The 18429-nt window shown below is 35.8% G+C and overlaps 1 protein-coding gene across 1 annotated transcript; it reads right to left on the bottom strand.

Moving 5' to 3' along the window:
- Positions 1 to 132: 132 nt before the first annotated feature.
- Positions 133 to 18429, bottom strand: ikbke (inhibitor of nuclear factor kappa B kinase subunit epsilon). The gene is made up of 22 exons (XM_073825474.1): positions 18132 to 18429; positions 17860 to 17946; positions 17488 to 17606; positions 17253 to 17390; positions 14244 to 14379; positions 13952 to 14133; positions 13622 to 13782; positions 12772 to 12882; positions 10271 to 10450; positions 8378 to 8574; positions 8175 to 8233; positions 7979 to 8070; positions 7801 to 7902; positions 7636 to 7696; positions 6455 to 6567; positions 5328 to 5404; positions 4726 to 4765; positions 4541 to 4642; positions 3449 to 3545; positions 1532 to 1623; positions 1387 to 1458; positions 133 to 1300 (listed from the first exon to the last, which is right to left on the bottom strand). The coding sequence occupies exons 3-22, from the start codon at positions 17596 to 17598 to the stop codon at positions 1240 to 1242; spliced, it is 2184 nt and encodes a 727-aa protein (XP_073681575.1). The 5' UTR covers positions 17599 to 17606; positions 17860 to 17946; positions 18132 to 18429; the 3' UTR covers positions 133 to 1239.

Here is an 18429-nt window from a genome sequence, read left to right as displayed (position 1 = left end):
AATTATACACAGTATACACACATATGTAAACAAAAATCTTTTTTGGATGCGATTAATCGTGATTAATCGTTTGACAGCACTAATAACTATTCATACTTTATTATCTGTGAGTTGTAACATCTGAAATACACATAGAATATGTATGCATTTCATTATATTTAAAATATATAATGCTTAATAAAATATTTTTAAATAAAAAAATAGATTTTCACCAATTGCGTTCACCACATTTTTATTTGCGCCGTATATAGTCTTTCAAGTACTACTTTACATTTAAAGCGTACCTTTTACCACACACTACAGCAGTGGAGAGCTTTAAAAAAAAATACAACACATTTAACATGCTAGTTTACAAATTGGCAAAAGGAAAGTTGATAAAATTCCACGATAACTAAAACATACGCAAATCTGACAGTGAACCACAGCGTGGTCTCTGTAAGGTCAGCACAGTTCCCCCAGCGCAAGGAATTCCCCGTAACATGACATCAGAACCCAACAAACACAGCTTTCACTTTCCATATTGTAATCGTCTGTAATACAGGAACTTAAAGAGTCTACTAACTCTTCTCAGTATTTGTAGGATGATAATATTTAGAGTCATTTGTACAGATTTCTAGCTGAACAGTCAAATTAACTTTAAAGCGCCATGTTGTGTTATAGTCTATTGTGATCGATAGACTAATTAAATAAGTGCTATTGCACAGTTATCTCTTCAAAACGGAATCAATTACACCGGCCAGACTGAACAACTCTCTTTACTCCATGACTGTGCAATAATTACACCATTATTGTCGGCCGAATGCACATCAAGCCATCAATATTTAAGTCTCGAAAATCATGAAACTGCTGTAGTAGTTACAACAGATCTATTTTTCTTTTTTCTTGGTTGTTATAGTCAATACAACTAGATTTTATGAAGATAAAATGCAGTACTTACATGAACACTGAATCTGATAAATATGACTTTTGTGATTGATATCAAATCAATCAAAGTTCAGTTTTAAACACTCAGTACATTTTGTACTCTAAGGGACTTGAGTCTAGTCATAACTCAATTCAGTACGCATCTTGCAGTTTGAGCTGCATGTCCCGGTAACAGCCATTAAGACAGCAATCGGTTTTTTATGGTTTGAGAGGTTCAATTAAGGACAGTTTCTGAGATGTTTAGTCTAGCTTTCTCTTTAGTTCAGAGATCCAGGCTTTGTAAATATAACTATTGTTGTGCATTCTTTGAGGTCTTCATGGTCTGTTGGCTTGAGGTACTTTTTTCTCCACTGGCAGTGTGGCAGTTACTGCAAGGCTTAAAAACAAGATGTCCTGTTAAATTTAAAAGGATTTTCTATACACAAAAAACATTGGTTGTACACAAAAACATCCATACAGTACCTTTCTATCATGTTGTTGTTATTCTGTAGCTCCTGTGCCACAGCTTCCATCTCATCCTTTAATCTGTTCATTCTGGAAACAATTTGTATTTCATTTATTAGTCGGAATTATTAAATGCTGTGTCATCTTCATTGCAATCACATACTTGAGAATCATATGCTCATCCTTTTTCTGTCCATCCACCCCCTCAGCTCCTACTGGCTGTTGGAGAGCTCTGTGCACAGCTTTGTCCAGAACCTGCAAAGATGGCGAAGAAGGTGGTCAGGTTGCTCTATATCAGGGATCATCAAATCTGGACCTCGAGATCCATTTTCCTGCAGAGTTTAGCTCTTACCCTAATCAAACACACCTGAGCATGCTAATCAAGGTCTTCAGGATCATTAGAGAATAACAGGTAGGTGAGTGTGATCAGGGTTGGAGCTAAACTCTGCAGCGCATTGGACCTCCAGGGTAAGATTTGGGGAACCCTGCTCTATATCCTAATACATTATTGGTCTGACTTCAGAATATTTTCTTTGAACACAAAAAGTATTCTTGTAGTTTTAAAATTAAGGTTGAACCACTGGTGTCACATGGACTATTTTAATGATGCCCATACTACCTTTCTGGGCCTTGAACATGTCAGTTGCGTTGCTGTGTATGCAGGGTCAGAGCTCTTGGATTTCATCAAAAATATCTTAATTTTAGTGCTGTCAAACCGATTAATCACAATTAAACATACACTTTTATTTTAAATGTGATTAATCGTTTTGCAGCCCCAGGTTAATCGCGATTAATCGATTTGACGGCACTACTTAATTTGTGTTACGAAGATAAACGAAGGTCTCACAGTTTCGGAATGACACGAGGGTGAAAAAATAATGACTGAACTTTCATTTTTTGGTAACTATCCCTTTAAGGTCTGCTGTGAAAAAAATGCAATTCGGCCCTTACAGACATTACTTCCTGATGGGAATGAGCCCAGTTAGTCAAATGACTAATTTATTGTGCAATCTTTACAGAGGTTGTTTTTGAAAAAATATAGACATGTTCACTTTAGATGCCATTTAAATCACAGAATCTGTGAAACTAAATGTATCTAACCACCACAGGAATAACTGGTTATCCAAGAATAATTTTAGAATCATCAAAAAATAATTTTTGATATTGTTTTACTAGTGGTTCCAGGACATTATAGTTAATTTATGTAAGTGAAGATAGCAAAATAAAGTAAACTGTGACATTATACCCAAAAATTCTTCATACAGTGGACTACCAGTAAAATTGATAAAAATGTGGGACCAAAAGTTTGATCTGACACACACACACACACACACACACACACACACACACACACACACACACACACACACACACACACACACACACACACACACACACACACACACACACACACACACACACACACACACACACACACACACACACACACACACACACACACACACACACACACACAGTTCTTGACATATTTTATTACCATAAATTTTGTTTGACTGCAATTCATTTGTGATTGTCAAGATGAATTTGTTCTGACACAGTTTAACTCTTGAGTTTTTGTCATATTTTATTACCATTTTCTAAACTATAGCGAACAAACTGATAATGTGAGACATGTTGAAGGTGTCTGAATAAATTTTGGTTTGACTGTATGATTAGACAGTCCTTATTTATTTGATTAATTATCATTTAAAATTAAAAGTAATGCCAGTTCTACTAAGTAATTTTACTTTACTTTAGAATGATTGCTATAGTCCTGCTATTCAACCAAAGTCAACACAAATAAGGAGAACTGCTGTAAAAAAAAAAAAAAAAAAATGTAATTCTACCCTCACAGGCAGTCTTTTCTTTAGGACTGGGCCCGAAGCTAGCCAAAATTTTATTTGCCAACTAATTTGATGTGTAATTCCTACCGAGGAATGTTCACTTTGGGTGGAATTACGATCACAAAGTGAGTCTGTGAAACACAAAATTTACCTAACCTCCTCAGGGACAACTAGTCTTGCCTGAATAGGGCTAAAGACAGACTGTGTATGTCTTTTGTGGGAAACAGAAGGCTGACCTTGCTCTGCTGGGCCTCACACACATGCAGATCCCTCATCCTCTGCCTTAAAACACCTCCAAAATGCTCTAGAGTCATCTGCATAACATTAAGTTCCCTGTAGAAACATGGTCACATGGTCATCTATAGATGTCATCCTTTGACTGCTTTAAAGGAAAGGAGAGGTTCCCTTTCCAGAACAATCATTTACAGATAATTTACTCACTACCTTGTCATCCAAGATGTTCATGTGTTTCTTTCTCGAGGAAAACATTTCAGGATTTCTCTCCATATAGTGGACTTCTATGGTGCCCGCAAGTTTAAACTTCCGAAATGAAGTTTAAATGCAGCTTCAAAGGGCTCTAAACGATCCCAGCCGAAGAAAAAGGCTCTTATTTAACGGTTATTTTCTGAAACAATTGACAATTTATATACTTTTTAACCTCAAATGCTTGCCTTGTCTAGCTCTGCGTGAACTCTGTTTATTCAGCTTCAAGACAGTTAGGGTATGTCGAAAAACTCATCTCATTTTCTCCTCCAACTTCGAAATCGTCCTACATCACTTTAACGTCCTGTAAAGGACGTTTGACGTTCTTTATACGTTCACTGTAAACACTGGGTACTTCTGCAGCAATGTAGGATGATTTTGAAGTTGGAGGGAAAAATGAGATGGGAGTTTTTCGACATACCCTAACCGCCTTGAAGCTGAATAAACAGAGTTCACGCAGAGCTAGACAAGGTGAGCATTTGAGGTTAAAAAGTATATAAACTGTCAATTATTTTTTAGAAAATAACCGATCGTTTCACTAGATAAGACCCTTCGTCCTAGGCTGGGATCATTTAGAGCCCTTTGAAGCTGCATTTAAACGGCATTTTGGAAGTTCAAACTCAGGCACCATAGAAGTTCACTATATGGAGAGAAATCCTAAAGTGTTTTCTTCCAAAAACTATTTCTTTACGACTAAAGGAAGTAAGACATGAACATCTTGGATGACAAGGGGGTGAGTATCTGTTAATTTTTGTTCTGGAAGTGAACTTTAACAAGTCATTTCGTTTTCCCACACATAATGTGTTTGAATGGTGTATTCTTAGTCTACACAACCTCTGTCATACCTGTTCCAGCTGCCAGCAGCCATCAGAACAACCTGGTATTTCTGCAAACAGTCATCCTTGAATAAACTCTTGACCTTCTTTATGTATGAAGACAGATTAAGCCTGGGGAGAAAATAGTCGTTTCTCAGTTTAACCACCCTGAGAACAGACACTCATTCGAGATGCTCCTGGTGTTTAATACTTACTTCTCAAACTTGTGAATCTGTTCATCATTGTAGCTGAGCTCTGGGACAGAAAATGAATAAATTAGTAGCAAGAAGAGAATTATTTCAAACCCACAACCCAACACCGTAGTACTTTTTTTTTTTCTGTGTGACTGCTCAAGATATCCCTATTTTAGCTGTATCTAACATTATCAATGCAACCAGGCAGAAAGGGAGGTTATATTCTTCTGTCTCCATGCCTGCCTGTCTGGAATGGTCCACGCTGTCAGATAAGGCAGCACAACAGTGCCTCCCTTCCCTGCAGCAGTGCGCTACTGAGAACTAATCTGACTAATCTCAGCACTGGCTCCACTCATCAAACTCCAAGTCCAGCTCCAGTAGTGCGAGTGACAGAAATGGGTCACTGTCTAAAACACAGTAACTTCTCACACAGTTTAGCGAATTTTTGCTAAGCCTCCAGAAACCACATAATTGAGAAGAACATTTATCATGGATTTAAAGCTTTAAATACATAATCCGCAGAAGTTCAGAAAGAGTCCTTTGACAGGTGTCGTACTGTAGATTCGTCTGTAATTTGTGTTGTGTTATATTAATATGGAAGAAAAAAACATGCATCTACTTACTTCCTGTCATTTTGTCTATGCAATACTGCTGATGTACTGCAACAATCTTCTCTAACAAAACCTCCATCTTCTGGATGCTGCATTAAGAGGAAAGAAAATGTTTTTAATTATTAACACATTATTAACATCCAAAAATATGGAATTTTTTTGTTTATGCTTGTATTTTTGATTATGTTATATATGTGATTATATGTGATATTTATTATTGAATTCAATTTACAGAATATGTTAAAGGGATAGTGTCCCCAAAAATGAAAATTCTGTCATTAATTACTTACCCTCATGCTGTTCCAAACCTGTAAGACCTTCGTTCATCTTCGGAACACAAATTATGATATTTTTGATGAAATCCAAGAGCTTTCTGAGCCTCCATAGTCAGCAATGCAACGGACACGTTCATTACAATAGTCCATGTGACATCAGTGGTTCAACCATAATTTGATGAAGCTACTTTTTGTGTGTGAGGAAAACAAAAACAATGACTTTATTTAACAAAGTATTCTCTTCCATGTCAGTCTTCGACGTGCATTCATGACAGTACCACAACGCTTTCTTTGCGCACAAAAAGTATTCTCGTAGCTTCATAAAATTATGGCTGAACCACTGATGTAGACTTTTTTTATCGATGTCCCTACTATCTTATTGGGCCTTGAACGGGGTAGTTGCGTTGCTGTTTATGAAGGGTCAGAAAGGTCTAGAATTTTATCAAAGATACCCTAATTTGTGTTCCCAAGATGAACGAAGGTCTTATGGGTTTGAAACGGAATGAGGGTGAGAAATAATGATAGAATTTTCATTTTTGGGTGAACGAAGCCCAACATTAAGACAAATACTGTGCTGAAATGTTTTAGCATGTTATGGTACTGAAAGATAAAATACCATCTCTCTCTCTCTCTCTCTCTCTCTCTCTCTCTATATATATATATATATATATATATATATACACATTTTTATAGAAAGAAAGAAAGAGAGAGATTTCAAGTTTAGTTTCAAGGTTCCTCAATCAAAATAAAACAAGAGAGCAGAGGAAAATCCCTTGGCACCAGGATAATGGTTTCATATTGTGAGTAATAAGTTTGAAAACACTAAACTGTATCATTTTCCCCCAACTTCACAGGTTGTTTTACCTCTTATCCTGTGCCAGTGTCTCAGAGTGTTTAGACAGCATCACATGCAAATGCAGTAGTTGATTCTGGAACTCTCTGACACTGCCATACATCCGCTGCAAATCCTCTTCAATCTACACACAATCATAAATTGTAATCAAGAGTGCAAACTATTACATTTTCTAAAAATACAGTTGAGGTCAAAATTTTGCATATACCTTGCAGAATCTGCAAAATGTTAATTATTTTTACCAAAATAAGAAGGATCATACAAAATGCATGCTATTTTTTTTATTTAGTACATAATATTTCACATAAAAACATTTACATAAAGTCCACAAGAGCACAAGAGTTTACACGAGTCCCTTGTTTGTCCTGAACAGCCAAACTGCCTGCTGTACTTCAGAAAAATCCTTCAGGTCCCACAAATTCTTTTGTTTTTCAGCATCTTTTCACACTGAGGGACTTATATGTAACTATTACAGAAGGTTTAAACACTCACTAATGCTCCAGAAGGAAAAACAGTGCATTAAGAGCCGGGGGTGAAAACTTTTGAACAGAATGTGTAGATTTTTCTTATTTTGCCTAAATAGCATATTTTTTATTTAGCACTGCCCAACAGAAAATTCCCAGAAGACAAAATAATGTACATTTACCCTGATCTTTAAAATTCAAAAAGTTTTCACCCCCTGGCTCTTAATGCATTGTGTTTCCTTCTGGAGCATCAATGAGCATTTGAGTCTTGTATAAAAGTTGCATATGAGCTCTTCAGTTGTCTTCAGTGTGAAAAGATGGATCTCAAAAATCATACAGTCATTGTGGGAAAGGGTTCAAATACACAATAATGCTAAAAAACCAAAGAATTTGTGGGACCTGAAGGATTTTTCTTTAGAATACCGGGCAGTTTATATGTGGATCATTCAGGTAGCAACACAGTATTAAGAATCAAGTGTATGTAAACTTTTGAAAAGGTTCAATTTTCTAAATTCAACTATTATTTTTTGTTGTTGTTGTGGACTATATGTAAACATATTTTATGTGAAATATCTTATTCTGGTCAGTACTAAATAAAAAAAAATAACATGCATTTTGTATGATCCCTCTTGTTTTGGTAAAATTAATGAACATATTGCAGATTCTGCAAGGTGTGTGTAAACTTTTAACCTTAACTGTATACACATTTCACAAAGCACAACTCTTACCGCTGGCAGTTTCTTCTTATTGTCTACAGAGTCTGGAAACTCATGTGCAAACCTCTGAGTGCTGATTAGGAAGAATCAAGAGACATCCATCACTAAATACCTTACTATAAAATGCTTATTACAATTACAGTACACATTAGATTCAATGATCATATTGATTCTTACAATCGATGAAGATGCTCCTCTGTGCTGATAGAAGAAAGCAGCTTCATATTCACCATGGCAATCCTGTGTGCCACATTACTGCACTCAAAACCTGTGTTTTCACTGAAAAGTCAAAAATATTGTTATTGGACATATTAAAATGATTATATAAGATTATAATGATTATATAAATGCTCACATGTAGCTATGGTACCCCTGCAGAATCAGTTCCCTGTACTTCTGGAGTGAGCGGGCTATCCGCAGGTACTGATGGATAACCCCGACAATATTCTTTAGGAGAAAAAAACAGGACGCAGTGTGAGGATTAGGGATAATAGTGTTATAATGATTACCACAAATAAGCACCAGAGATGAAAACAAAGATGTTTGCTTACCTTGGAGAAAGTGTAATCTGCCATGACGTCAAACTTCGCGGGCATCACAGGGGCCTCAGCTAGAGAAAAAAATAAAAATGGAAGGGGTGGCGGAAAAACAAAGAAAAGAGGCAATGTTACCTCTAAGGGTTTATAAAATGGCTCATAAAATTGACACTGCGGCACCACGCAGGAAAATAAAAACACTTTTATTGTGTCCTTACGTTCTCTGTATGGATGGCCCACTAGTTTCTCTGGTCGTCGGCTGATGAGAATGATAGGGCGGTCTGCAGTGGTGGGGGGAAGGTTTACTACTTTCATGGTCGGCTCTAATATGAGAGGATGACCCTGAAACAGGTACTGTTGAGCTGCAGGTTCGATTCCAGTTTGGGCCTGAACATCCTCAAAAAAGATTGAGACCCTTGAGGAGAACAACAACAACAAAAAATATTGGGAACCACTGTGAAAAGTCATAGCCTTATTCATGATATATATGAAGCTGAATTTTTAGCACCATTACTCCAGTCACATTCCTTCAAAAATCATTCTAATATTCTGATTTGCTGCAAAAAAAAAAAATATTATTGTGTTGAAAACAGCAGAGTAGAATTTTTTTCAGGTTTCTTTGGACGAATGGAGAATAAGTTCAGAAGAACAGCATTTATCTTAAATAGAAATCACAATTTGATAAATTTAAAGCATCCTTTAATGCTAAATGAACACAATTTCTTTCTAAAAGATACTGACTCCAAGCTTTTTATGGTATAGTGTATAATGTAGTGGTGGGCCGTTATCGGCGTTAACGTGCTGTGTTAACGTGAGACTCTTATCGGGCGATAAAAAAAAATATCGCCGTTAATCTATTCTCAAAGTTGGGTTGGGAGCTGGGTCTATACTACGCAAACTATGATGACTTTGCACTGTAGGGGGCGAGAACGAGTCTTCGAACCTGTGTGTATGCATACTGTGAAATTACCACATCAAAACTGACGTGCTAACATGGATGCAGCTATGAAGCCGCTGGGTTTGCTTCAGGGCAGGGGCGTTGCTAGACCCTTTTTACTGGGGCACGTGCCCCAGTGAAAATCTGCTGTGCCCCAGTAAAATCTCAAATTTCAGTTATAACTTACTTTGATAATTACGAAATAAAGACATTAAACTATATGCAACAACTGAATTGACGCTTCTAAAAGCAACACAGTTTAACCGAAGACTATGCACGCAGATTTCCATGCCCGTGCGCGTCTGTGTATTTAACTGCAACGCGCACGTCGCGCAGCCTTTTACGCAGAAGCACATGCAGTGTAGGAATAGTTGGTTACACAAGTTTGTATGGTTAATTGTGTTGTAAATGCAATTGTCAAGCAGTTTGTGATGCATTTTGGAAACAGGACATGAGCCCCTGGTCTAATGCGCCACCTGGCTTGAGAAACCCGTTCTCAAAGACTTACTTTTAGTCATTATTTGGGTAGCACACATATTCTAAATGCCTTCGGCAGAATTCAAATTAGCCATTTTAATCTAGATTAATTTCAAGATTACAGTGAGATTAATCTAGATTAAAAAAAAATAATCTATGGCCACCACTAGTATAATGTTACAAAAGCTTTTTATTTCAGATAAATGCTGATCTTTGGATCTTTTTATTCATTAAATAATCACGAAAAAAATATACTCAACTTTTTTAAATATTGATGAACAGCATATCAGCATACTAGAATGATTTCTGAAGGATCATGTGAAGAAGACTGGAATAATGATGCTGAACATTTAGCTTTGATCACAGGAATAAATTATATTTTAAAATATATCCAAATAGAAAACAGTCATTTTAAAGTAAAAATATTTCACAATATTACCGTTTTTGCAGATGCAGGCTTGGTGAGCAAAAGAGACGTTAAAAAACATTACAAATCTTACTTTAACTTAAATAGATTTTAAATTATGATAATTTGGGTACCTACATCTATAATTACAAAAAGAAACAGATTTTCCAGGTAAAGTAACATTGTCACAATATTGTGACATGCCACATTTGAATGAAGCTGCATGGAGTACTTCAGTTGTAGTTGCTGTAGTGAAGAGATTAGAGATCTCTTCTTTAGGAGGCCACATACGTGTTGTGAAAGTTGATGTAGATGCTGTGTGTTTTGGCCTGCTGGAGAGAGAAGATGTGGACCGTGATGCGATTCAGGATGGCAGTGGTGGCAGCAAAGAACTGGACGAAGCCCCAACACTTCTCCTGATTGGCCTCTAGTATGCTGGCCAAAACTGGAACCACCTGGGTCATCAAACCCCTGTGAAAAAAAACAGCTATTGGTGATCTACTGCCAACTCCAAGAAGCTTCAGTGTACTTAGAACTAACAAAGATTTCCTTCCAGCATGTTAATCATTATACATAGACACATGAGACTATTAAGACATGAGTCACAATGGTGGCTGTTTTTAATTTGATGTGAATAAAAACAACTCTGTAATACTGTGGACCTTGGTGTTTATCATTAAAAATTTCCAGTAGACAAAAAAAAAAACTCACAAACACGAAACTTAAACATGACTAAGGACTGTTCACACTAAGAATGATAACTACAAAAATTAAGATAACAATATTATCGTCCACATTAACAGATGATAACATTGTTTATTTTATGCATGAACTGCAATTACGCTGTTTTTATCATTCATAGGTTGAAAAAAAAAGTTCAAAAAGAGATTACAACAATATTGTTCCTCTGTGTTGCGATTATTGTTGTTGTGGTGTGGACATCCTTTTTCTCACAGAGTTAGAATGATTATTAAAATGTTCTAGTTATATAGTTATTGTCCTTGGTTTGAATGGCCCAGTATTACAGTATGACACATTAATAGGGTTGGATATCGAAATGTACGCGTCTTACCGAATACCCGGTTATTGGAAATTTGGAACCGGTTCTAAAATGGAACCAGTTCCAAATTTCCAATAACCAGGTATTTGGTAAGAAACGTGCATTTCGATTCCACTTAACGATTCCCACGTTCACATTTTAATGATTTTAAACTATTTAAGTGCAGGAAGGAAAAGATCTTTCGCACTGTTTTCCGTGCAGTGCCCACATTTGAATTTTTTTGTCTTAAGTGAATGAAAACAGATAAAAAAGAAAACGCATTTACGCACGTATTTTTACATTTGTGTTCGGTGTTAAAGAGACAGCGTCTAATAAACATGCCGCCTGTCATTAACGTTAATCAAAGAACAAAAGAAAATCATTAACTGACTGAAAATCTTTCGGAAATTTACTGAGGGTTAATCAATATTTTATTTCTGCAAAGAAAACTATGCAGCGTTTTCGAAACTTTTGATTTCAATTTCTGTACAGGTACAAAAATAGAATTTTAAATTTTCTAAAACATTTTTTATTTATGCAATAGCATAAATAAATAAAACTTAACAAATGTCAGGGCTGACATTTGTTCAGTTTTATTTATTTATGCTTTTGATAATTGATTTGTTTGTTCCTATTTTATTACTTGTCTTTACAAATGTAATGTTTGAAATTTATATTAGCCTAGTTGTTGTTGTTTTTTTTTGTTGGTAAAACCATAGGCAAAAGACAGAATAAATATTTCATAGAATAAACTTTTTTTTATCTTACTGGAATCGGAATTAGGAATCGATAAAAATCGGATTCAAGCAGAATTGGAACTGAAATCAGAATCGATAAAATTCAAACAATACCCAACCCTATTAAAGGGATAGTTTGCCAAAAATGCTAGTTCTGTCATTAAATACTCATCCTCATTTTGTCCCAAACCTGTATGACCTTCATTTAACTTCGGAACACAAATTAAGATATTTTTAATTCAATCTGAGAGCTTTCTGACCCTGCACAGACAGTAACTCAACAGACATGTTCAAGGCCAAGAAAGCTAGCAAGGGCATCGTTAAAATAGTTATGAGAATACCTTTTGAGTGCAAAGAAAACAAATTAGTTGAAATTCAACTAATAAATTAGTTGATTCAACAATTTCGTCTCTTCCGCCGCCATTCATGAGAATAGCATGACACATGCGTGTGGTGCTGCTGACACAGAACCTGCGTTCTGATATAGAACGTCCATCTCTGTATATCCTGGTTCAAGTAAGTAAAGCTGGGCAAAAAAATTGCAAGAAAACTTCAGACATTTTTACAAATACTGTTTTATGTACAGTGTGTGTCTTCCTCTGCTTGTAAACAAGGCGCAGCGCAACTGGTTTCTACAACAGAATGCTGCTCCTGCGTCAGGACCACCGTGTGAATTGTGGCAGAAGAGAAGAAATTGTGTAATAAAGTCATTATTTTTGTTTTCTTCGTGCAGAAAAGTATTCTTGTAACTCTGTAACATTACAGTTGAACCACTGGTATCACATGGACTATTTGAACAATGTTCTTACTGCCTTTTTTGGCCTTGGTCTTATGGGTTTGGAACGGCAAGAGGGAGTAATTAATGACAGAAGTGTCATCCCTTTAAAGAAATTATATTTTTCCTTCCAAGTCTCATTTCATTGGCATATATATTAAATTTAGCATTACTGATTGAAGTCCATATGAATTTGTCTTGCCAATAATGTCTGTCCACACTTTAGCATATATAAACTCACTCTGACAGTTGGCAGCTGTGTGGCAGTCGATAGCTCCATTCAATGGGTCCATCTTCCATCTTTTGTACACCTGCTATGGCTCCCTCTGGCTTCTCTGTTGTGATCTTGTACCTTGGAAAAGCACCAAAAGTCAACAAAATAGCACAAAATAAGCCTAATACAACTAATAAAATTATATATCATGCTTCATGTTTAAGGCTTATTTTTAGCCTGGCAGAAGTAAACACAGTATTTTTTTTTTTCAGGATTCTTTGATGAATAGAAAGATCCAAAGATCAGCATTTATCTGAAATAAAAAGCTTTTGTAAAATTATACACCATACCATTCAAAAGCTAGGAGTCAGTATTTAATAATATAATTTTTTTTTTTTGGGGGGGGGGGGGGGGGGAGAAATTATAGAAAGTAATACTTTTATTTAGCGAGAATGCGCAATGATCAAAAGTGATAATAAAGACATTTATAATGTTACAAAAGATTTCTATTTCAGATCAATGCTATTCTTCTGAACTTTCTATTTAACAAGGAAAGCTGAAAAAAATTCTACACAGCTGTTTTCAACATATAAAATAATAATACATGTTTTTTGAAAAGCAAAACTGAATATTAGAATGATTTCTGAAGGATCGTGTGACTCTAGTAATGATGCTAAAATTCAGCTTTGAAATCACAGGAATAAATTACATTTTAAATGTAGTAAAAATAATAAAAATGTTTGACTGTTTTTGCTGTACTTTAGATCAAATAAATGCAGGCTTGGTTAGCAGAAGACTTCCTTAAAAAAACATTAACAATCATACTCTACTGACTGTTAGTGTATTTAATATAGAATTTACAGATGAGATTTCCTACATGACTTTCTTGTTTTTGCGTGGGCCTCCATAAGGTATGAAAGGAAGACTGCCAGTGGCAGCATGGTAGAAGGTGACACCAATGCTCCACAGATCCACAGACACACCGTACGTTTTCTGGTGGGGCTTCCTCAACACTGCACGCTCATACATGTCCGGATGCTGAACCACACAAGCACAGTTCACAAAAGTTATGTCAGATACTACATTTATACACACACAGATCAAAGGAGCCACATCAAATGCATGATTTCTGATAAGCAACTGCATGTGCCGTGATTTCTTTTTAGCATTAAGCATTTGAAAAAAATTAACAGCATTGCCTCCTTACCAGATATTCCTCTGTGCCATATATAGACACAAACTTCTCATCGTCCTCCAACTCACGAGCTGCGCCAAAGTCTGTCAGCTTGTACACCGAGCGTCCATCCTCACCCACTTGTCTCATAATATTGCCAGGTTTGATGTCTCTGTGCACCACTCTATTCTCCCGCAGATGGTTCATTCCTTGGACTATATATGTGCAAATGCGAGAAAGACCTCCATTTATACACAGAAATGCCTCCTAACAAGTGCATGTGTAATGGAGAGGAAACTATTTAGTTTCCTCTGTTGGTTCTTACCCACACACTGTAATACGATGAGGAACTCAGACTCAGGAAGTCCGAACGCATTCTCTGGCTCCTCTAACAGGTTCAGCAGGCTGCCACCTGAGCAGAATTCCATCACCAGAACCTTCTGCTTCGGATTCATATGCATCTGATATGCACAGGAATAGAAATGAAAGCAGAAGTAGGATCAAGTTTGGGTGGGGAGTCAAACAGAATGTATAGAAATGTTAGAAATATGTTGAACCTGACCAAACTAAACAAACAGGTCTCAACACATCCGTCTGCCGTAAAAACTGTTAACAGGACTTAATCAGCTAATCTAGCTAGTTGTTTTTATTGTTGGCTTATTATTCAATTAGTCACATTAAATATTCAATTAGGTAGTATCTAAATGTTAGTGAAAAGCTTCAAATAATAATAAAAAAAATATTATATTTCCTACTGTTTTGAGGTAAGTAAGAACTCTAACGCTCACCAAGACTGCACTTATTAAAAAATGATCTATCATAAAAAATATTTTAAAATGTAATTTATTCTTGTGATGGCAAAGCAAAGAAAGTAAAGAATTTTCAGCAACCATTACATTTTCTGTGTCACATGGTCCTCCGAAAACAGTGTATATTTTAGTCCATTGACTTAGACTGATTTTAACTACACCCCTACATTTATGATCAGATAATATTTATGTCTCTCTCATATCTACATTGGTGAGTAGATAGCCCCCCTCATTTTGAGGTAAATGTGATTAAAAGTCTGAAAAATCTGTGTGTAATTTTAAAGAACATCACTACTAAACACCATTTTTCTACAGTTTTATTAGTTTATCTTGATTTATCGCATCGGAAATAAAAGTTTCTATATTTTAAATACATTTAAATAAATTATTAATTATATGAATATAAATATATATGTAAATGCATGTAAATATTTTCTAAATACACACTGTATGTATGTGTCTTTATATATACACACATAATAAAAATACACAGTATTACCCTTTTTGAGCTAGGTTCAAAAGTATCTAAAATTGTCACGACTGAAACATTTGGTGGAGTTTTGGTAGTGACATAATCGTTTTTGGGTGTTATCCCATAAAAATGTCACTACTAAAACAGTCACGACCAAAATATGTCACTATTGTTTCGGTAGTCATAAAAGGAAACACATAACCCTCATATTTGGGGGAAATAAACCAAATTTTTGTACAGTTATGCAATTTTCTTTTTGTATTTTGGTATGTTTTAGTAGTGTTTTAGTACACAAGTAAAAATTCTGTAATGTGATGTGGTCACTACTAAAACATTACTGTCACTGCCAAAACTGTGCAGTCACAACTGAAACATGGGATGTTTTGTCAAAAATAAAGTATAATGAATCGTCATAAGATGTTATGATTGTCAATGTATATTCCAACTATTATATCCTTAAAGGAACACTCCACTTTTTTTGGAAATAGGCTCATTCTCCAACTCCCCCCCCCCCCCCCCCCCGAGTTAATAAGTTGATTTTTACCGTTTTGAAATCCATTCAGCTTTCATTTAGCTTAGCATAGATCATTGAATCCTGTGAGACCAATATAGCATTGCATTCAAAAATGACCAACGAGTTTCGATATTTGTCCCATTTAAAACTTGACCCTTCTGTAGAGATATTGTGTACTAATACCGGCGGAAAATGTAAAGCTGCGATTTTCTAGGCCGGTAAGATTAGGAACTACACTTCCATTTTGGCGTAATAGTCAAGGAAGTTTGCTGCCGTAACATGGCTGAAGCAGGCGCAGTAATATTACGCAGCACATTGTGACCAACTGCATGCACAGGGAGCGTTCCTCGTTGGAAATTACCTAGCTGGGAACTCATTTTTTTTAGGCGCTGTGTGTCTAATAGGATTCAATGATCTATGCCAGTGTTTCTCGACTCCAGTCCTCGGGGCCCACTGCTCTGCACATTTTGTATGTCTTCCTCATTTAAGGCACCTGATTTTGATCATCAGCTCATTAGAAGAAAGATTCATGAACTGAACTGAGTGTGTCAGACTCAGAAACATACAAAATGTGCAGAGCAGTGGGCCTCGAGGACTGGAGTTGAGAACCACTGATCTATGCGAAGCTATGCTAAAAGTGATAACGCCAGAAAAGGAGAACGGCTGAATGGATTTCAAAACGGTAAAACTAAACTTATCAACTCGGGGGGAAGTTGGAGAATGAGCCTATTTCCAAAAAATGTGGAGTGTTCCTTTAACTAAATTAGTATGATTAACTATGATTAACCTTTTACAAAGAACAGTTGTATTCAAAAAACAACAAATCTCATAAATTACACTTGAAAAATTGTTGAAAATGTAATTGTTATTGATTTACCTCTGAATTTTTTTTATTTTTTATAAAATATCAAAAAATATATATATTTGCAATGTAGATATAAGCAAAACCTTATTAGGTCAATATAACCATTCTTATTCAGTTATTATTACTGTGTATCGGTAGTGACAAATTTGGGGAGAGAACAAATATTCCAAAACTTCTTGAAAATACAATATGAGAATTACCTGCACAGTACTAGAAATGTATATGGATATTATACAATTTAGATACATACATATTTTTTTCAAAACATTTCCAACTTTGACTTTGGACCAATTCTGTAGAATGGCCTATATTAAAATTTTAACATCTTTACTAACTCTCCAGTTCTTTGCTGTAATAATAAAAAAAAGAAAAACGTTTGAACAGTAGTGTATATAAACATTTTCAATACAATTGGTTGCAAATATATTATCATCCTTCGGCTATTTCTAACTGTTAAACCATACAATGAGTTAAATACTACGTTTGAATAATTATCAAATCAGTTTCACTCCACTAAATAAACTCCCTTTGTGCTGCTCTTTAGAAAGTTAGCCCTTAACCCTAACCTTGATACAATGCCTCAAACATCAAAGCACTGTCTAAAAATAAAAATAAAAATCAGTCCTGTGGCTGGAAAATCTTGAACAGCGTCACAAACCACATCAGATACGTACCTCTTCCACAGCGAAGAGTTTAACAATGTTGACGTGATTGAGTCTCTTCAGCACCTCAAACTCCCTTATCTGAACTTCATACGGCCTGTTGTAGCTCACCAAGTTAAACACCTTCGCGGCAACCAGCTCACCAGATTTCTACAGCAATATAAAGTGCCATATAGCTTAAAATATCAAGTCTATGAGTTGTTTGTGTAACGGAAATGGGAAAACTGTAATAATAATAATTGAGTACTTTGTTTCGGGCTTTGTAGACACTTGCTGTAGCTCCCTGACCAAGAACATTCTCCAGAGACCAAATGTGGTTTGCTGTACTTGCTGTCATTGTGTTGACACAAGCAGACATGATCAGATCTGTGTATGACAGAAAAACAGTGTAAGTGAACTTTTTGTCCATCTTTGTTTTCATTCTCCTTGTAGTAGCAGCAGTTAATACGTGAGTAGTACTAGTACCTGAGTCAGATAATGTATAAATTATGTTGCCAATGAACTTCTAGTTAGTATCTTCAAACAGTATGTCAATTAAGTGCTTTAAGTGCTAAACAGATTCAAAGTACATATTTCTCTCATCCAAAAACAGTTGTAGCTACTCAGAAAAGTGACTTACCGGTTTATTTCTGAACTCAACACGTCTCTCAGGTCACTCGCATCACAACAGAAGCGTCAAAGAAAATCCACTTCCTTTCTATATGACCTGCAAACATAAACACCATCATATTTCTCCAAAAATAAGTTAATATTCATGACAAGACGTTGTGTGAATGAGCTTCCGACAATTTAAATACACCGACTATGAGGATTTCCCCTTCTTATCATCGTCAGCATCTCATATCACTTTGACTGACAACATACGTAAACGGCAAAAACCAACCAACCAACCATTTGTGTGTTAGATGTCTGCGCATTTTCCCACTTTAATCCGAATTTGTCAATCCGCGTGAGTTGTGTCTATGGACTAACTAACGTTACACCTGTAACAGTTAGTCCTCTAGTTGAAGTTTTGAGAGCAGCTCGACGGAAACGTGTGACCAGCAACTCTCCTTTCATTTCTCTCAGGAACTTCCTTGTTCGGTGCATCGGGTTTATGTTTGAGCGTAACTGGTGCGTTTTTGTTTTTTATATATGATTTTATCTTAAAGTTAACATAGTTAACATATCACAAGTTAAAGTATTATAT

Source organism: Garra rufa, chromosome 20 (genome assembly GCF_049309525.1).
Source record: "Garra rufa chromosome 20, GarRuf1.0, whole genome shotgun sequence".
NCBI lineage: Eukaryota > Metazoa > Chordata > Actinopteri > Cypriniformes > Cyprinidae > Garra > Garra rufa.
The sequence above is the reverse complement of the archived record's forward strand: the minus strand, read 5'-3'. Positions and strand labels throughout refer to the sequence as shown.

Coding starts and splice junctions, on each gene's coding strand:
- ikbke (XM_073825474.1), bottom strand. CDS start 17,598: ATGTCTGCTTGTGTCAACACAATGACAGCAAGTACAGCAAACCACATT. Junction 17,391..17,487: donor TCTACAAAGCCCGAAACAAA/GTACTCAATTAT, acceptor ATATTGCTGTAG/AAATCTGGTGAGCTGGTTGC. Junction 8,071..8,174: donor CAGATTACACTTTCTCCAAG/GTAAGCAAACAT, acceptor TTTCTCCTAAAG/AATATTGTCGGGGTTATCCA.